General features: G+C 38.1%; 1 protein-coding gene across 1 annotated transcript in view; it reads right to left on the reverse strand.

Moving 5' to 3' along the window:
• Nucleotides 1-22,319, reverse strand: part of LRP1B (LDL receptor related protein 1B) — a 2,715,774-nt gene that overhangs the window by 83,205 nt on the left and 2,610,250 nt on the right. Inside the window, exon 87 of the mRNA XM_053698264.1 lies at nucleotides 6,319-6,423. Coding sequence (XP_053554239.1) covers nucleotides 6,319-6,423 — 105 coding nt within the window. The remainder of the gene's footprint in view (nucleotides 1-6,318; nucleotides 6,424-22,319) is intronic.

The raw sequence follows: 22,319 nt of genomic DNA on the forward strand, positions 1-22,319 counted from the left end.
CCTATATGTTGTACACTAAAGTTGTTTTTCTCCCCTTAGCAATATATCCCTTTGATATATACTTAAGCACTATAGGTATAACTACCCACTGTTCACAACCCAGATATACATTAGATATACGAAACACCAACCTCTAGGGGTAGTACTCTTTGGATGTCTATTTGTATATACGTATATACATGTGTACAGATATGTGGGTGTGTATATGTGTGTGCATATACACACCCACAACAGTTGATATTCTAAAATACCAAGCGGTGTTTACCCGCTGATAAACTCTTTCAGATTTCATATAGATATATGGTATTTCTATTGTTCAATTTGTTATATACAACTATTACTCTTACCATTTAATTTCAAATTTATTATGTGTCATTAGACCCTCTGGGGTTGTTTATACGACTAACTGTGCTGGCCAGCCCATTAGTCATCCATAGAAGCTTTTAAAACTATAAAATGGAGGTTTCAAGAGCTTTACCATTGTAATGTAACTCGTAAAAAATTATGTAATTTATGTCATGTGACATTTAACGTATGTTCTTTTTTCTTTTGTTATCATTGTGCATAACCTCAATAAAAGATTATTAATTATATATATATATATATATTATTTTTTAAAAAAAATACTTTCTAATTAATTTAAATTTCTAGCTGCTTAATTTTGGAAACTGCAAAAATCCCTCTTAATAAAAAAAAAAAATGTGGTTAAAGACAAATCATAATTGTTATGGCTGGAAATGGTTTAAAACAAAAGTGTAATGAATGATGAGCAAAAATGGCATCACACAATGTTCAGCATTAAGTGGGAGGATTAACCTACTTGCATTTTGGCTCATTAAACGCAGTTATAGTGCAAATTCCCTCATTCTGACAGTAGTAATCACAAGGGTTCACTTTCTGGTCACAGCGCTGACTTTTAAACCCCAATGAGCATCTGTAGAATTTCAGTAAAATACAACTGCAATGAATAATCTACCCTTTTCCAACATGTTTAAATGTATTGCATACAAAAAATAAAACACAATAAAATTCAAATTTGTTAATGTATTTTTTATGGATAAAACATGAAACCAATTAATATATTTATTATTTAACCATTTTTATTTTCAAAAAATGTTTAGTTTCTATAATTTTATGTGGGTAGATTTTATCTATCTATTTCTTATTGCAAAAGCAAATTCAAATTTTGGATCTTATTTACCTCAGACTAAACTTGAATGTTAAATAATAAATAAATTAAATTAAATTCCATATTTTTCTCTAAAACTTATTGGAAAGTCCTTGCGTTTATTATCCTTGCAGATAATTTGGACTATTAAACTAATCCTTTCTAGCATAAATGAAAATGGATCTAGTGGTCAACCTGTTATAAATTTAATTGGATAAGTGCAGTTGTAACTTGCTTAACATTCCCTCACCTTTTACACTTTTTTTAAGACTTAGGACATAATGCAATTAATCTATTGACATTTTATTTCTTGTCTCCTTCTTCACAGTTAATCTTCTCTACCCCTTAAGTGTAATACACACACTATCTAACATACCATATTATAGAAAATCTCAGCCAAAGTAATGCAGATTGCAGAGTTTTCTTTTTCCTACTTTGATTAAATTAGTTTACATGCCAACAAATAAAGGATATTATCAATAAACATATATTTTTGTTTCAATAACTGTAATATTAAATACAATTTAAATAGAAATGAAGACTTCTTTAACATATTTGTTTCTGACCCCAAGTTGCATGTTATGGACAACCGCAGGGAGTAAAATTAAATGTTTATCTAGACATGGATATCTGTAAATTTTATTTGAAGTAATGTTAAATAAGATTTTGAGTTGTTTTAAAAGTGGACAGAACTAAAATATGAATAAACTAGACGTAAATCAATTGTCTACAATTGAGGTTCGCACTGACATCAATCTCAAGGGATGTACTTATAATATAGTAATAACGGTTTCATAACTCTGAATTCTATTTTATACCCTAAATATTTATTTCAGGACAAATGCTGGAAAAGTTGTTAATACTAAAACAGTGCATTTTTTTCAGTGTGTATATACTGTGTGTATATATATATATATATATATATATATATATATATATATATATATATATATATATATATATATATAACAATCCATTCCAATCCATCAGAATTCAGGTGAGAAGTGCCTTACATGTTTTTCACATGATTTTCGAATTTCAAGCCATTCCAATGCATTAGAAGAACCCCTTGATAATCCATATAAAAGGTTTTTTAATTAATTTGGCATGATGAAATTTCCTCATATGGGGGACATTTTGACAGTGGCATTTCAAGTTATCAGAAACCCCTTTCCAGAAGCCTTTTTACAATATTTGCGTCAATCACAATTTTTTTAGAAACATTTAATCATCTACTGATTTTTATACAAAATACACCATTTAAGACTTTGGGTGTTTTTTGGAGATTAATAATTTCAAAAGTTTTTCTAAAAGATTGTAACTTGTTCCATTGTTAGCTGAATCTAATTTGAATTTTTAACTACCATTTCATGTGTTTTTTTTACAACCATTCAAATATTACAGTATTTTGCATCATGATCAGTGTGTGTGTTACTAGGCACGGTTTAACCCCTTCGCTAAAGTGAATTTCAGAGAAAAAAATGCCCAAAGTACCATATAATGTTTAGCATTTTTGTTATCACTTAATTTAAACATTAATAGAACCTTTGTTTTTTTTTATTTCACCCTCAAAAGAGCTTTCAGTGGATGACAGTTTCATCTATGTTTTGATTCATAGAATTAAGAAATTATTGTAAAGATACCAAAAAAAGTAAATTACACAAAAACTGTGCTTTCTAACTGTAGGGGACAAAAATCTCAAAATGTGATCATTGGTATCCTCTGATTCAGTTAAGATGAAACATGCAAATAGTTTTTTTTATTATTTTTGATCATTTTAAAGTCTTTAGCTGCAGCTATGTATTAAATGGTGCAATGGTGTGACTCTCATTTAATATAGCAAAATGGCCCAAATTCTCAAATTGTACCCCAAAACTATATATATATTTACATAGAGAATCTAAGGTATGATCAAGACCCATTTTGTTATATTTCAAAATAAAAAAATGTATTTCAAACTGAAATTATTTACACACAACTACTGCAGATGTCTGTAAAAGCTTTTCTGGGATTCACTTTGTTTAGAAATAGCAGACATGCATTTCTTTGATATTGGTTTTTGGTGATTAGTAGGTTTCTAATTGCAGCTGCACACAACACTTCTGAAATTCCTGGCAGAAAAGGGGTTAATCAGTAAGCTGTTAAAGGTAATGTTTTCTGTAGTGTAAGGATTACCCCCCCCCCACAACTGACACTTCCCACCTCCCTGATCCCTACCTTATCCCTCCCAACAAGCTCTCCCCACAAGTCACCAACTACCATTTAAAGTACTGGCAGTCGGTATGAGTTTTTTTTGTTTGTTTGTTTGTTTTTGTAGTGTAGAGATTCCTCCTCACCCTCAAACATCTCTGATCCCCTTAAACAGCTCTCCAACACTCCCCCCTCATACTGCCCCCACCATATTTGTTACTGGCAGCCAAACTAATTGTTTTTTATTATTTATTTAAATTATTGTTTTCTGTAGTGTAGGGACCCCCCTTGTCCTACCAACCTCCGACTCCAAACATTTAGCTTTTTTTCTGTAGTATAGGGACCCAACTCCACTTCTAAGCAATGATATTTTTCTTAAGTGTAGTGATCCATCCCTCCATCTATACTGCCTAACCATTAGGCATAGTGTAGGAACCCGCCCCTGTCACCCCCTTTCAATGATAGGCCACCCATCTGCCTCCTTCCTTCTCTTCCACACTTCCCACTGACATCACTACAAGATCATTACAGACAGTGACACAATGCCAATGTCTGTATTGATTGTTAATCTTGATCAGTGCTCCTTTACCAGATGCCTTCTTGACCCCTCTGTGCTGAACATATGTACTGCATCAGCACAGTACCCTGGCCAAAGTACTGTGTGACATAGTAACTGCGTTAAAAAGTTGAAAAGGTTTTAACATATTAAAAAAATAGTAGTATCTACATCAAAAAGGCGCAAGGGGTTAATATATGTACAAAATGAAAAATTGTTCATATAAATGATAACATTTCTTCATAGACTAAATAGAATGATCGGACTGTTATAAATGATTTCAATGCCTGGCTGTTAAAAACTATAAGTAACAGAATTGCCCAAGTTGACTAAATATGGTATGAAAGTGTTAGCTGCAAAATGGCATGAATTGATATTAATGGTTAATTGGAAAAAAGTGTATTAAATATCTTGTATAGTTGGCATCAATATTGATTTAATTATCTGTCATGTTTAATTGTGGATTTTGTTGACTATATTTTGCCTCCATAAAGAGCTGTATAAACCTCTGGAAAACTACCTTGAAAATGGTTCTTCTATGAGTTTGGAATGATTTAGTAAAATAAGCACACACAAAAAATCCCTTGAGCTTGCAAATTATGATTTTGAATGGAATTCTGAAGAATAGGAATGGGGATCTGTGATATTTTATTTCATTGAGGGATCTCTTCTTCTCGCAATTTGAGTGCATACATGATGATCATAATTAGTGGAGCTCTTGTTTCCTCATTAGCTTTATTGATGTGCCTAGAAAAGCCTTACTGTCTAGTTTAGATGTATATTACCACTAGCAGTCTTTTTCAAATTTGTTATACAAAACTCAAGATGCTGTGTCTTCAAACAAAGTATGAAGTGAAATACGCTATTAGACATTTTGGACCTTTACAAGCATAAACAATCAAATCACTTTATTTAGTGTGTCTCAAGTCCAGTCCCCAAGGCACACTAGCAGATCATCATTTCAGGATTTCCTTCGATGTGAGCAGGTTGTTAACCATAGTTACTGATCAACTGATTATTTCACCTGTGCTCTAGCTCTGGTATCCTGACGTGTGACCTGATGACTGGAACTTTAAAACACTACTCTGGAGTGCAATAATTTAATTTTCCCTTTATGCAAATTTGTGAAAAAAAAGAATATTTATTTTGTTTTCCCAAAACCAGTGTCCAAACAAATGCACCCCGGAATTTGTAGAAAATAAAATGCTCACAAAATTCGTCAGCCGGGCCTCTGTGAAGAAGAGGACCAGGTTAGCATGGCTCTCCAGCATGCTAAAGGTAAGAATTAATCTACAGGTAAACCTTTTTTCACCTGTAGCTTTGGAACATTTACATTTGTTTAATAAAAACAAATGTAAATGTTCTAAGAATATTCAGTATTCGTTTTGTTTAAATGAAATGAATACCAAATAGTGCAGCCAATGAATATTCAGGTAAACTTATTTCCCAAAAATATTCATTCTAAAAAATTTGACTAAACCGTTTTTCAGGGCTACATGTGTATAACAATTAAACACCGAATTGCAAAATATCATTTTTAAATCAATGTGCATTTTTGCAAATGAGTAATATAACTCTTTAAAACCTTTGTGAGTATGTTTTCCTGATCTTCCCTGTTTTTGGCTAGCCGTGAAGGAGTTTGTTTGTACAATTGCTGTGCAGTATATAGCCAGGTCAGGCATTACAGCAAGACACACAAATAAATCCATCACTGTATTTTCATTAATTCAGTAAATTATTTTTTGTGGGAGGTTACATTTAGGTTTTAATGTCCCTCCTACAGATTAATAAATGTTATGAAATATGCTTGTCACCATAGTAGGGCTTGTCAGGAGTAAAGTTCTTGGGGCCGATTTAATAAATCCGCTGAGCGGATCATGTTTGCCCAACATCGCTGAATGCCTACAGCATGAACTGCTTGTGCAATGCTGCCCATTGCAGATTCGTGGCCAAACAGCCGCTAGCAGGGGGTGTCAATTAACCTGCTCGTATTCAATCGGGCTGATTGTTGTTCGCCGCCTCAGAGGACCTGTTAAGAAGCAGTGGTCTTAAGACCGCTGCTTCTTAACTGCTGTTTCCGGCGAGCCTGAAGGCTTGCGCGGAAACAGCTGCATTGGGGCCGATTGATGGCTTGGTAAATCGGCCCCCTTGTATTCTATACATTTATAGAGACATGCTTATTTGTCAAAAGGCATAATACACCAAGACAGGTATGTTTGCGTGTGTATATATATATATATATATATATATATATATATATATATATATATATACACTGTATATACCGTATAAATAAAAACACACATGCATTTATATAATATACACTGGCAGACAGAATACACAATGTCACATATACACACAGACACAGACGTTACTTTTTTTGCATAAATATAGTAATACTTACACACAAACAGGGATGTTTGTTTCTGGGTCAAGCTGACAAGTGCCACCATTATAGCAGTACCCATCACATAACTGACAGCTAGAGGCAATCTTCCCATTGGTGCAACTATGATGAAAAAAGCATATAAATATATATTTATAATATTGCTCACCAGACAATAATATTGAAAGTTGATATATGCTTCCCAAGTAAATATTTTAATCTGATCACATGTATAGATGCAACTGACTGTGAGAACATGATCTATATGACAGGTCAGCCTTGGGCAATCATTTTTTAAACAGCATGACAGCTAGCATATTTTTTTTTTTTCTCTGAGGCTATAATATTTGCAAACTGTTAGTTCAGATAAACAAGGCAATGCTAACATTTACTTATGCAATACAAATATCTACTGCAAGTTCTCAAGAGACAATCCATCATGATTCACAGCTTCTATCTGCTTGGTATGCAAACAGTAGCATGCCAAACTTCTAACACATGAAAGAGAAATTAATTTGGAGATTTTATCTACCTCTTTAACCATAATGTATAAAAGTAAATATAATTGTTTATGTCAAAATGTCATAAAAACACAGGTGTGTATATATATATATATATATATATATATATATATATATATATATATATATATATATATATATATATATATATATATATATAGTGGTTTGCAAACAAAAGGAGTTATTGGTGCAATGTGTCATAAAAGGAGAAACAGTGATTAAAATAGAATCAAAGTCCTTAATCATTCTTCTTCCTAATTATTATATTCTTTACTCTACTTAGAGCAGATTTCATACTAATAGTTTTTATATCTACTTTATATTCATTATTATTACAATGTGATTTGCATGAGGAGGATAAACAAGGAATTATCTAGAATTAGCAGTTTAGTAAAAATCTCATTACATGATTTGTGTGTTTGATTCTCTTTTTATCTTCAGAGGCTATACTTTAAAACATTATTAATAGGAGACTCCTAGATAGCTAGAAGCAAGGTGATTTTAGATAACCTCATAATGTCATTGTATTTCTTGGAAAGATTAATTCATTAATGTAATGAGGTTCACTGCCTCTGCTTGTGCAAAAACACAATTTATTTTATAACATACTATGCTCTTCATATTTTTTTCCAAATGATAGGAACATGATAATATCATTTAGTTTGGGATATTAAAAGGCTTGTGATGTTATGAAATATGAGTCCTCTAATTTTATATAAGACTTTATAATTAATGTAAACCATATTCATATTTTTAATTTTAAAGTGAAATTAAACACACCTTTTTAATTATATGAAACAACAATTTTGTTAGATGACTTATTTCAATTTAGTAAATAGTCTCTACAGGATTTTTAAAGTAAGTCATATCAACAAGTCCTCTGTATTCTTATTGGATAGTGGTCAATGTTGGATTGACATTTTGTGTTTATTGCTAATTGTTAATAATTTGAGAGTCTAAATGTACCAAAAATAAATAAATAATAATATTTAATTGAAATAGGTTTGCTGATATATAAAACAGTTAAAGACTGGTTTGGGCAAATAAATGATAAACATGAACCAGTTGGGCAAATGAATGATAAACATGAACCTTTAACCCTCCCTTAGTGCAAAATGTGTATATTAGTTTGTAAAGCTTTTAACTCTAAATTAAGTCAATTTTGAAGACTCAGACCACAGATGGTTTATATATATATATATACACACACACACACACATACATTTTTACATACAATGAGTTCCATGTACTAAGAAGCATTAGTTGCTTCAGAGCACTTGAGGTGCAGGTTCACAAATGCAAGCCTGCTTCCTGCAATGTAAGAAAAAGCAGTCCTCAGACCTCTGCTTAGTAAACAATAATGTTAGTTGCAACCTCCTCTGATTGGTTTAGATAGAGACCTGCATCAGTGATCCTAACAAATCATTAACCTAGAATGAGCCTGCAATGATCCAATCCCCGTATAGGGGCAGGTTCAATATACGGGTATTACCTGCTCAGGTCGGCCAGCGCGTACCCCTCCGAAGAAGCGTTATGTGAAACGCGCGTCAGGGGCACTCTCACAAGGTCATAGAACCTCATCCTTTTTAGACGCTTACTCAGTATACAACAATAATCATTGAGTTAAAATGTCAGAGTTAGTACAACATTAATTGCAGTCTCCGCTATAGAAGAGACTTTCTTAGCTCAGCTCAGTGTTGCTTAGAAATGAGCCAGTTAATGTTAATATTAGCCTCTGCTATAGAAGAGGCTTCTTTTGCAGTCTAGCATTGTGGTCTCAAACCGAATCTGCTTGATGCGTGTTACTTTTGCACTTATCTATATTTCCTGATGCTAGTATCTGACGATAATATTGATATTTAACAAATGTTATGATACGATTTAGGGCACAAAGTATTTCATAATCTGCAAGAGTCACTTACTACAACACCACATATGTGGTTTATTTAATTTGCATGTTGCGACTCTTAAAGTAGCAAACAAACCGTTGCTCTAAATTAGCTCTTTTCAACTTTGGAGAAATATATTTTATATAGATAAGAACTAACTATTTTAGTTTATAAATATATATGTAAAATCAGTGGTTGTATTTTAACTATTGGGACATCTTTATAAGGAAACCCGCTCATGTTATGGAGAGATGTTATGTTATAAACTAACACACAATATCATTTTGTAATTAACATAAGCATGACTGAGCTATAACATATATATGTAAACCTTTATGTAACAGAATCTCATCAGATGATACATTCTTCAATGTTACTTTTATTTAATCTGCTTACATCTAATCTAGGCTACACAAACAGAAGCTAAGCAAATTATACAACTTCATTGCCTTATTGTTCTCATTTATAAACCTGCTGATGAAACCATTGACAATACATTATAATAGGTTTATTTAATATTGCTAATGAATGGTTACAATATCAGAACATTTCTCTGACTTTATGTGCGTTTTTCAAATTCTTTTGCATTTCCTGTACATAATCTGCTTCATACACTCTCTGTCACTCCACTCCCTTCTGCCATCCTGACTGTTGCCAGGGATGCGGCGGTTGCTGCTCTGGCTGTTTCAAGGGACGCGGCGGTTGCTGTGAGCATGCAGCAATGACTTCATCACCACACGTCTCTTCTCTTCTGAAGCCGGATCCTTTGAGCTCCTTGGTGTGAATCGGCACCTATGTAAGTACTTGCATAACTTACATTCAACGACCAAGTATAGGTGTTACGGTGTGTGCTCCTAGGTGCTTTAACCCTTGAATTGCTGGATTGCCTTAATATTGCTGAACTCTGCCTCTCTGACTACTCTGCCTGTTTAACCCGTGAATTGCTGGATTGCCTTAATATTGCTGAACTCTGCCTGTCTGACTACTCTGCCTGTTTAACCCTTGAATTGCTGGATTGCCTTAATATTTCTGAACTCTGCCTGTCTGACTACTCTGCCTGTTTAACCATTGAATTGCCGGATTGCCTTATCATTGCTAGACTCTGCCTGTCTGACTACTCTGCCTGGTTTATCCCTGAACTGCTATACTTATGGATTGCCTTTCTGTTGCCGTGAAGGACTACCCTGTCTACTGTGAGTACTGATTACCTTATTTTCTACTCTCACTTTGTTCTGGGATATTTCCTTATCTATCTGCATTGACCCCGGGATAAGAAGACTACTGGCCAAGTTTGGTCTGATATGGAAATATCCCAGTAGCATTGCATTATACTTGGGTCATGGACCAAATGAGGTAGCAAGAGCAGTCTCTCTTCAGGGACAGACCCTGGGAACCCATGCCATACACTTGCAGAATATGGATTCTAAACTTGAGGCTATATCAGCTATGCTATCCTCACTGGTTGTAGAAGAACGTAGAAGTTCCTGTTACACAGCCGGCCCCTGCTGCTAGTGCTGCAACTCCCCCCTCTGTTATTGGAAGTATACCCCATATACCGTTGCCTGACAAGTTCAATGGTACTACCAACTGTAGGGGTTTTCTCAACCAGTGCAGACTACACTTCCGTAATGATCCTCACAATTTCCAGTCTCATTAGTCAAAGGTCACTTTTCTCATTTCTTTATTGAAAGACAAGGCCTTAGCCTGGGTCTCTCCCATTTTGGAACAGAGTGCTCAACTCCTGAACGATGCTGATGCCTTAATTTCTGCATTATCTTCTGTATTTGGCATCTCCAGCTGCACTGCTGCTGCAGAGTACTCTCTCTTGGAGCTCTGCCAGAGCAATAGATTGTGGTGATATTTTATCACAGGAATATTGGAATATATATCACATATTTTATAACTGGCAATTCACATAGCTGGTTTATTCAAGTAGTTCTTGTGTCTAGTGTCTGTCTAGGTGGGACACTCCCAATGGCCTGTGAGTGGCATTTGAAAGGCCACTCCCTTTTGAATTGGGGTATAAAATACTGTAACACCAGAACCTCTGTCTCTTTTTCTTATCTTACTTATCCTGGAAATATGGTGAACACTTTGGGAAATGTGGCTAAGTATATTCCTATGAGTAGTTTAGCATTATTGGACAAATTGGGATTTTTGTAGTAAAGTTGCCCTGTATCTTAAATGTGGACTGTGTTGCTGTAAAATAGATTTATATATTTATAACTGTAAATATTTATCTTATTATTAACATATGTTGATTCCTAAATAAACTGTTTGGGGAAAAAAATGGAGACCCTCTCATAGAGTTTATTTCACAATTTATCTGTGTTGGTTTTAGTGGTTTCACCATAGAGATTTAGTATATTATATTTAGTAGAAAGTAAAGATATTTTAAATTAATAGATAACCACATAGATCTGTGGCACAATATGCCATCGAGTTTTGCACCTTGGCACATGAGACCAGTTTGGATGGCAGTGTTCTAAAAGCAGCCTTAAGGAGAGGCCTGCATGACAGTATCAAGGATGAGCTCACTGTCAGGGTGCCAGGAATCAGATGAGAAGTGCAAAAATAATCACAGCTTTATTAATAGCAAAAAATAATAAAAAGTCCATAAGTCAAATAACAAGCCAGGAATCAAAACCATAGCTGATAGTCAGACGAGCCGAGTTAGGAGCCAAAGCGGATAGTCAGACGATCCAAGTTAGGAGCCAAAGTGAGTAGTCAGACGAGCTGGAATCAGGAACAACGAGAACAGCAGAGTCAGGAACAAGCCAGGGATCAGGAGGGACGTCAGACAGCCAGATAATACACAGGAGCCCTCGCAAACAGGTCTGAGACAATGCAAGGGCAAAGCATACTAAACATAGGCCCTTTAAATAATAAGTGATGACATCACAATACTGAGACTGCATCCTGTCTCACACAGATGATGTACACCAGTATGGCCATAAAAGGAAGTGCAGGAAATTAGCAGCATCACACAGTATGCACCAAAGTCAGCAAGAGAGGTGAGTAAAATGGCTGCCAGCAGCACATGGCAAACAAGGCAGGGAAAAAACCCTGAAATTACCCTCCCCTCAACGACCCCTCCCCCGCGGGAGGACAAAAGGCTTATTGGGGAAACGGGCATGGAAGGCACGGAGGTGGGCGGGAGCATGAACATCAGAGGAGGAAACCCATGAACGCTCCTCCAGTGAACCAAATACTATACGCGGCCCATGGACATACGAGAGTCATTAATGCTGCTGACCTCATACTCCTCATGATTGTCAACAAAGATAGGATGGGGATGAGGCAACACAGTGGTAAACCAATTACAAACCAATGATTTCTCATGAAAACCATTGGAGATGCGCATTGCAGGAGGAAGTCCAAGAGCATATGCCACAGGATTGACCCGTCGGAGTATTTGAAAAGGACCAACATAACAGGGAGCCAGTTTATTGGAAGTCACATGAAGGTTCAAGTTGCTGTAGGACAGCCAAACTCTTTCACCAACCTGGTAGGAAGGCGCGGGCAGACGCCTACGATCAGCCTGGAACTTTTGGCGCTGCATAGAACGATGAAGAGAATCCTGAATCTGCACCCACGTGGAACGGAGTTGCCAGAGATGCTTCTCCAAAGCCAGAATACCCTGAGACATGAATGAACCAGGCAACAAGGATGGTTGAAACCCATAATTCACCATGAACGGGGATAACTTGGAGGAAGCATTAATAGCACTATTACAAGCAAACTCTGCCCAAGGTAACAGACCAATTATTGTGGTGATCTGAGACATAGCAATGGAGGAACTGTTCCAGAGCTTGATTAGACCGTTCCGCAGCCCCATTGGATTGAGGGTGATATGACGAGGAGAAGGAAAGCTGGATCCCCATTTGAGCACAAAAGGAACGCAAAAATCTGGAGACAAACTGGCTACCCCAGTCCAACACTATCTCCTTGGGTAACCCATGTAAACGGAAGACCTCCCGGGCAAAAATTGAAGCAAGCTCCTGAGCGGTAGGCAACTTCTTCAAGGGAATGCAATGTGACATTTTAGAAAACGGTCAACCACCATAAGGATAACAGTATTGCCATTGGAAACAGGGAGCTCGACAATGAAGTCCATGGAAAGATGTGTCCAAGGACGCTCACCATTAGCAATAGGTTGAAGAAGACCCACAGGAAGACGTCGATGAGTCTTATTCTGTGCACAAACTGAGCAGGAGGAAACATATGCAGCAATATCAGAACTAAGAGCTGGCCACCAGAATTGTCGAGTGACAGACCAAATCATTCGGTTCTTGCCTGGGTGACCTGCAGCTTTAGGATAGTGGTAAGTGTGCAAAAGTTTAGTTTGAAGATTCTCAGGAACAAAACACTTACCACTAGGTTTCTCAGGAGGTACATTGGTTTGTGCAGCCAGGATCTCCTCCCCCAATGGAGAAGTCAAATTAGTATGTATGGTAGCCAAAATATGGTCAGGAGGTATATCTGGAGTAGGTATAGACTCCTCCTTGGGCAGAGGCGAAAATTGTCAAGAGAGGGCATCAGCCCTAGCATTCATACTACCAGGCAGGTAGGAGACCACATAATTAAACCGAGACAAAAATAGCGCCCATCTGGCCTGTCGGGGCGACAAACATTTTGCTTAAGATAGATAAGTTAAATTCTTGTGGTCAGTAAGACTGAGCACTGGCACGCTAGTACCCTCAAGAAGATGCCTCCATTCCTTGAGTGCCAAAATTATGGCCAGTAATTCCCTGTCACCAATTTCATAATTGCACTCCGCTGGAGACAATTTCTTAGAGAAGAAACCCCACGGATGCAAGGAACCGTCAGGCGTAGGACGTTGAGACATGAGGGCACCTACTCCAATCTCAGACACATCGACCTCAAGAACAAAAGGCAGGACAGGGTTAGGATGAGCCAGAACTGGAGTGGCAGCAAAGGCAGTCTTAAGACTATCAAAGGCCTTAATGGCAGTAGCTGACCAATGGAGTGGATCATTCCCTTTACGGTTCATGTCTGTGATAGGTTTGACCAAGGAAGAAAAGTTTTTAATAAACTTTCAGTAGTAATTGGCGAACCCCAAAAAACGTTTAATAGACCGAAGACTAACTGGGCGGGGCCACTGCAAAACTGCAGATAGCTTGTCAGGATCCATGGAAAACCCTGCAACAGAGATAACATAACTTAGGAAGGTTACTTGAGTCTGATGGAACTCACATTTCTTGAGTTTACAAAACAGGCCGTTCTCACGTAGTCTCTGAAGTACCCGTGTAACATCAGAACTATGAGCCTCAAGTGTGGGTGAGTTTATGAGGATGTTGTCTAAGTACACCACAACACACTGTTGCAACATATCTCATAGGACATCATTAATACATTTTGAAAACACAAAACATAGGCCAATGGGCATTACAAGATACTCATAATGCTCGCTCCTGGTGTTAAAAGCTGTTTACCATTCATGGCCCTCCTTGATCCTAACGAGATTGTACGCTCCTCTCAAATAAAAGACCGCAGCTCCCTTGAGGTGGTCAAAGAGTTCCGTAATGAGCGGAATAGGGTAAGCATTCTTAATGGTAAGACTATTATGACCCCTATAATCGATGCATGGTCTTAACTCGCCACCCTTTTTCTTCACAATCCTAACCTTATCCATGTATGATTTCCTTTAGTAAAATAGACTCCAATCAAAATCTTTATTGAGGCCCTTGGGGATAAGGCAATCCAGTTTGTGAATCCAGAACATCTCCCTAACTTTTAGGAGATGCTCTTTATCGCCCCCCCTCCTTGGTTTCATCACCTGGTCTATAACTAAGAATCTAAGCTGACTTATATTGTGACCTGCAGAGAAGAAGTGAGAGGACACCGGTGCTTCTTTATTATTACACCTTATGTTGGATTTGTGTTCCGTTATCCTCTCCCTTAACTCTCTGCAGGTCTCGCCAATATAAATAAATCCACACGGACATTTAATCATGTAAATAGCATATGTTGCTCTGCATGTAAAATATTTGTTTATTGTAAACTTCCTACCACTAGTAGGATGGTAGAAGTATTTGCCTTTTATCATTGAGCTGCAATGGCTACAGTTTAAACATGGATAGCAGCCATTATTGCTACTACCAATTGTTGATTGTATACTTCTCTTTCCAGGGCCTATGTCTGTGTGTATGATCCAATCCCTAATTCTTTTATTTCTCTTGTATGCAATCATTGGTTCTTTTTTTAATTCTTCCACCTGTGGGTTGCACTCCCTGATGATGTGCCAATGTTTTTTTAGGATACCTGCAATCTTTCCACTCAGTCTATTATGCTGTGTTACAAATATCATATTGTTCTCGTTTCTTTTGTCTGTCTGTTTTTGGCTCTGTCCTAAACCCTCCTCAACATTCACAAGCTGTTCTGTTATTAGTTTTTCTGGGTAGTTCCTAGTGATGAACTTATTGGCCATTTCTCCCAGTCTCTGTTTGCACTTGCTACCATCTGAGACAATCCTCTTCACTCTAGTGAACTGACTCTTGGGTATTGCTCTGAACACACTTTCTGGGTGGCAACTGCCATACTGTAACAAATTATTCTTATCAGTTTTTTTTGTGTACAGGTCAGTCTCCAAGAAACCTTTATCCTTATAAACACAAGTATCCAAGTACTCTACTCCTACCTCGCTCATATTTAGACTGAACTTAAATCCATTCACTGAACAATTAAGGTCTTCTATAAATGATAAAAGGCTCACAACATCGCCCCCCCATACGCCAAACACATCATCGATAAATCTCCACCAGGAGATGCCATATGTTTGAAAATTCATATTAGAGTATACAAAATGTTCCTCAAAACTACTCATAAATATGTTGGCGTATGTGGGGGCAACATTGGAGCCCATTGCTGTACCCTGTTTTTGGAGGTAGTAAGTGTCCATGAATAAAAAATAGTTCTGATAGAGAATGATAGTCAACAAATTTATCAAAAACTCAATCTCTTGGGCAGTATAATTGCTACTAGATTTCAATATGTTTTCTACTGCTGCAATTCCACTAGTATGCCTAATAGAGGTATACAAACTGGAGACATCCAGTGTAAATAATATGCATTTATCTCCAACCTGCCCAAGATTTTTGAGTTTAGATAAAAAATCATTTGTGTCCCTTATATAAGAGGTAGTTTTCTGTATTAAGGGTTGTAATACTTTGTCCAAAAAGACAGACATGTTTGAGAACACAGACCCTATTCCAGCCACAATGGGGCGCCCAGGTGGTTTATTAATAGCTTTATGGATCTTAGGTAACACGTAAATAACAGGTCTAATGGGATTTTTCTCAAATAAGTCATCTTTAAATTTCTCTGAAATAATCTCCCTCTTGACTGCTAATTGCAATATGTTCTCTATTTCCTTGTTAATTTGTATAGTGGGGTCTCTGGTTAATTTTTCATATACTTGACTATCTGCTAGTTGATGTTCAATCTCCTCTATATAGTCTGATTTATTAAGTATAACCACCGCCCCACCCTTGTCCGCCTCCTTGATAATTATATCAGTATTACCTCTTAGTGATTGTATTGCTAATTTATCCAAAAACAGGGTACAGCAATGGGCTTCAACGTCGCCCCCACATACGCCAACATATTTATGAGTAGTTTTGAGGAACATTTTGCATACTCTAATATGAATTTTCAAACATATGGCATCTCCTGGTGGAGATTTATCGATGATGTGTTTGGCGTATGGGGGGGGCGACGTTGTGAGCCTTTTATCATTTATAGAAGACCTTAATTGTTCAGTGAATGGATTGAAGTTCAGTCTAAATATGAGCGAGGTAGGAGTAGAGTACTTGGATACTTATGTTTATAAGGATAAAGGTTTCTTGGAGACTGACCTGTACAAAAAAAAAACTGATAAGAATAATTTGTTACAGTATGGCAGTTGCCACCCAGAAAGTGTGTTCAGAGCAATACCCAAGAGTCAGTTCACTAGAGTGAAGAGGATTGTCTCAGATGGTAGCAAGTGCAAACAGAGACTGGGAGAAATGGCCAATAAGTTCATCACTAGGAACTACCCAGAAAAACTAATAAAAGAACAGCTTGTGAATGTTGAGGAGGGTTTAGGACAGAGCCAAAAACAGACAGACAAAAGAAACGAGAACAATATGATATTTGTAACACAGCATAATAGACTGAGTGGAAAGATTGCAGGTATCCTAAAAAAACATTGGCACATCATCAGGGAGTGCAACCCACAGGTGGAAGAATTCAAAAAAGAACAAATGATTGCATACAAGAGAAATAAAAGAATTAGGGATTGGATCATACACACAGACATAGGCCCTGGAAAGAGAAGTATACAATCAACAATTGGTAGTAGCAATAATGGCTGCTATCCATGTTTAAACTGTAGCCATTGCAGCTCAATGATAAAAGGCAAATACTTCTACCATCCTACTAGTGGTAGGAAGTTTACAATAAACAAATATTTTACATGCAGAGCAACATATGCTATTTACATGATTAAATGTCCGTGTGGATTTATTTATATTGGCGAGACCTGCAGAGAGGTAAGGGAGAGGATAACGGAACACAAATCCAACATAAGGTGTAATAATAAAGAAGCACCGGTGTCCTCTCACTTCCTCTCTGCAGGTCACAATATAAGTCAGCTTAGATTCTTAGTTATAGACCAGGTGATGAAACCAAGGAGGGGGGGCGATAGAGAGCATCTCCTAAAAGTTAGGGAGATGTTCTGGATTCACAAACTGGATTGCCTTATCCCCAAGGGCCTCAATAAAGATTTTGATTGGAGTCTATTTTACTAAATGAAATCATACATGGATAAGGTTAGGATTGTTTGTATATTTTCTGGTTGATCATGGGCGCATAAAAATGGCTTGTGAATAGCAGGGTGTGTTATAATGGTAAAACAAAGGATAAATGAATTAATTAAAGTGAAAGAATTCTTCTCAATAAAAATACATTCTGTAAAGGAATAAATCTTGAGTGATGTAAACATACTCTGTAGACTGTGTAGACATTGTGGATGATTGGATTTTATGCTCCTCTTTTAATATTGTATATAGGTTTTATGTTTATATTTTAAAAGTCAGGAACAAGGAGAACAGTAGAGTCAGGAACAAGCAAGGGATCAGGAGGGACGTCAGACAGCCCGGTAATAAACAGGAGCTCTCACAAACAGGTCTGAGACAATGCAAGGGTAAAGCATACTGAACAGAGGCCCTTTAAATAATAAGTGATGACATCACAATACTGAGACTGCATCCTGTCTCACATGGATGATGTACACCAGTCTGGCCATAAAAGGAAGTGCAGGAAATGAGCAGCATCACACAGTATGCACCAAAGTCAGCAAGATAGGTGAGTTAAATGACTGCCAGCAGCACATGGCAAACAAGGAAGGAAAAAAATCTGACACTCACTTATCGTGATGTTCCATCTTCCCTGGATGAATTCATAACACTTTGTATCAGTCTGGATTCTTGCTTTCAGGAAAGTCAAGCTGAGAGATAAAGAAGTCACAGAATCCTTCCCTCTTGTCCACCTACTCGTCCAGTCTCTAGACCATTTTCTACCCTTTCAGCACCTCCAGTTACCTCTGAAGAGAAACCCATGGATCTCTCTTCCCTTAAGCCCTCTCACTCTGAAAGACAGAGAAGAAGGAGGTTGAGACTGTGTTTCTATTGTGGTTCTAACTCACACCAACTCAAGAACTGTCATATACTGCTGGGAAAAGCCAACGCTTAGAGGATAAATGTGGGGTACCTCTAAGCGTAGCCACTACTAAATCCTTTCACTCTTCCAGGACTCTGGTACTTGTTATTCTTACCTTTCTTCAGAATTCTGACAACGCTCAAGCCTCTATTAATTCAGGGGCAGCTGGAAATTTTCTGGATCACTGTATCATAATTCATGCAGGGTTGCCTCTACTTCAGAAAAAACAATGGAAAAAAATAACTACTCTGTATGGCACACCCGTTGGCTCAGGTTTAATCCATTTAGAATCAGCAACCCTAACCTTGACTGTGGGAGTCCTACATACCGAACAAATGCAGTTCAATGTCATTCATTCTCCTGCACAACCAGATATCATTGGTCTTCCTTGGCTATGTATTCACAATCCTCAGTTCTACTGGACTGAGGGACAGTTGGCCTCCTGGGGTAAATCCTGTTTTCACTCCTGCATGGCTAAAGTTACTCCACTGCATCACGTCCCTATAGCCAGCCTTCAGACCCCTTCTAATCTTCCCTCAGTATATGCAGAATTTACAGATGTTTTTGAAAAGAAAGCATCTGATCTGTTGCCACCCCACTATCCTTACAACTGCAAAATTGACATGTTCCCTGGAGCCCCACTTCCTAAAGGGAGGACGTATCCGCTCTTCAAAGCTGAAACCTAGGCCATGGAGGAATACATCAAAGAAAACCTAGCTAAATACTTTATTTGCCCTTTCTCCTCTCCTGCCGGGGATGGCTTCATTTTGTTAGTAAAAAGGATGGTGGTCTCAGACCCTGTATCGATTACAGAGCCCTAAACAACATTACTATCAAGAACCATTATCCTATCCCTTTGATCACTGAGCTATATGATTCGCTCCAAAATGCTCATTACTTTACAAAGTTGGACCTATGTGGAGCATACAATCTCATTCCTATCTTCCCGGGACATGAATGGAAGACTGCTTTCAACATAAGATCAGGGCATTATGAATACCTTGTGATGCCTTTTGGGCTGTGTAATGCCCCTGCTGTCTTCCAAGCATTTGTCAATGATATCGTCCGTGACCTCCTTAATCGTACTGTAATTGTCTATTTATATGACATCCTCATATTCTCCTCCACCCTCGAGGAGCATCATGAGCATGTAAAACAGGTACTTCACCTCAGAAACAATTCTCTGGTAGCCAAACTGTAGAAATGTGAGTTTGATCAAGTTCAGATCCAGTTCCTTGGCTTGGGTTTTGCCATGGATTCTACAAAGCTATCTACAGTTCTGGAATTGCAACAACCCACCTCTTTAAAAGGAACTACAGAAATTCTTGGGGTTCTCCAACTATTATCGCAAGTTTATAAAGAACTTCTCCCAAATCACTTGTCCACTCACTGAGCTGACTAAATGAAACAGAGACTGCAAGAATTGGCCTCCTGTAGCTGGCCTCCTGTAGCTGTGGATGCTTTCTCTCATTTGAAAAAAGTATTTTGTTCTGCTCCTGTGCTCCGCCATCCTGATCCTGACCTGCAGTTCACTTTAGAGGTTGATGCCTCCGAGATAGGAGCTGGTGTGGTCTTGACCCAAATGGACCCTTTAACCTTTAAGTTGCACCTGGTAGCCTTTTTCTCCAATCGCTTCACTCCCGCAGAAAGGAATAACAATGTGGGCAATCATGAACTCTTAGCCATTAAGATGGCCCTGATTGAATGACGTTATTGGCTAGAGGGTACCCCCAACCCCATTCAGATTCTCACTGACCACAAGGATCTTACATACCTAGAGACTGCTCATCAATTCAATCCTCGACAGGCCAGGTGTGCCCTATTCTTTTCTCGTTTTAACTTTATATACTCTTACCTTCCTGGGACCAAGAATTAAAAGGCTGATGCCCTTTTTCTGTCAGTTTCCTCAGTTTAGTGACTCCTCTGAATCTCCTATCAAACACATCATACCCCCTCCTGTGTGGTTGCTCAGCTCAACACCTCTCTTCTTCAAAGACTTCAAAGAGCCCAGTCAAGAAAACCTTCTGAAGCCACTGCGACTCCTGAGTTCCTTTATGATCCTCTAAACCTTCGCTCTCCTGTATTATCCTGGGCTCATGACAGCAAGCTGTCAGGTCATCCTGGTTTGACAAGAACCTATAAACTCGTTTCCCAACATGTGTGGTGGCCTACCATGAAGTCGGACTCTCAGGATTATATCAAAGCTTGCTAGACTTGTGCTGTTAATAAGACTTTGCGTTCCCTACCACATGCCCTACTTCAACCGCTGGGTCCTTAAACAAGAAAAAGCAGAGCACAGGTAAAGCACTAAATTAGCATTTTATTAGAAGCAGGGTAAAAATCAAAGAAAAAAAAATTACTTGCAATAATTACTTCAACTGTTGTCCATACCTAAACAACCATGGACACACATAGCTATGGATTTTGTTGTAGAACTTCCTTCTTCTGACCATCATACAGTCATATGTGTGGTGGTGGTCTGGTGGATCAGTTTTCTAAATTTGCTCATTTTGCACCTCTAACAAAAGTTACCTACAGCCCAATAATTGTCCACTCTTTTTCTGTTACACTTGGTACGATTACATGGTATACCCATAAATATCGTCTCTGACAGACAGAGGACCTCAATTTATTTCTACCTTTTGGAGATGCTTTTGCAAATTGCTTGGAACCATTGTTTCTTTGTCCTCTGGTTATCACTCCCAGACTAATGGGCAGATGGAGAGATCTCAGAATATATTTCAATTCACAACACACTAATTGGTCTGGGTTATTACCCCTAGCTGAACTTGCAAAGAACTCTCATTGGCATTCTTCTCTATGATGCTCCCCTTTCCAAGCTGCATCTGGTTATCAACCTTGTGTTTTTCCTCTTTCTGCTCAATCCACAAAAGTCCCTGTTGCAGAACGTCGCTTCACTGACTTCACAACTCATTGGCAATGAAAACGCTCTCAGTTACACTCATCCACCTCTAGATATAAGAGGTTTGACAATATTCGTGCCTTTGTTGCAGGTGATTTTGTCTGGGTGTCTATGTTACCTTGTCACAAATTGGGATCTCGGTATATTGGTCCTTATAAACTCCTCAAAATACTTTCTCCTGTTGCCTACAGAGTGGCCTTGCCTAAGACCTTGCACATTCACCCAGTCTTTCACATCTCCTTTCTCAAACCCTACATCACAAATAGTTACACTCGACTCAGACGTCCACTCCTGATTCATGGTGAACCGAAGTATGCGGTTCCCAAAATCTTGTATTCCAGAATCAGGCACAGGCAGATCCAATACCTCATACACTGGAATGGATACTCTGTGGCGTAGGGTTCCTTGGTTCCTGCCTGTAATGTGCATGTGCCATCTTTGGTCTCCAAGTTCAATGCTGCTCACCCTTCGAAGCTGGCTCTGGTTTTTTGGAGGGAACCCTTGAGTGTGGGGCTATGTCACGCCGCTCCCTTGTGCCGCCCCCTGGCTGTTGCCAGGGACATGACGGTTGCTGCTCTGGTTGATGCCAGGGACGCAGTGGTTGCTATGACCGTGCGGCGACGACGTCATCTCCGCATGTCTCTTCCCCTCTGAAGCCAGATCCTTTGAGCTCCTTTGCGCAAATCGGTGCCTATGTAAGTACTTGCATAACTTACATTCACTGCCCAAGTATAGGTGTTACTGTATGTGCTCCTATGTGCTTTAACCTTTGAATTGCTGGATTTCCTTAATATTGCTGAACTCTGCCTGTCTGACTACTCTGCCTGTTTAACCCTTGAATTGCTGGATTGTCTTAATATTGCTGAACTCTGAATGTCTTCTCTGCCTGTTTAACCCTTGAATTGCTGGATTGCCTTAATATTGCTCTGTGTGCAAACAATCGACTGGCATGTAAAGCAGTTCTTC

Source organism: Bombina bombina, chromosome 1 (assembly GCF_027579735.1).
Source record: "Bombina bombina isolate aBomBom1 chromosome 1, aBomBom1.pri, whole genome shotgun sequence".
In the NCBI taxonomy this organism is placed as follows: Eukaryota; Metazoa; Chordata; class Amphibia; order Anura; family Bombinatoridae; genus Bombina; species Bombina bombina.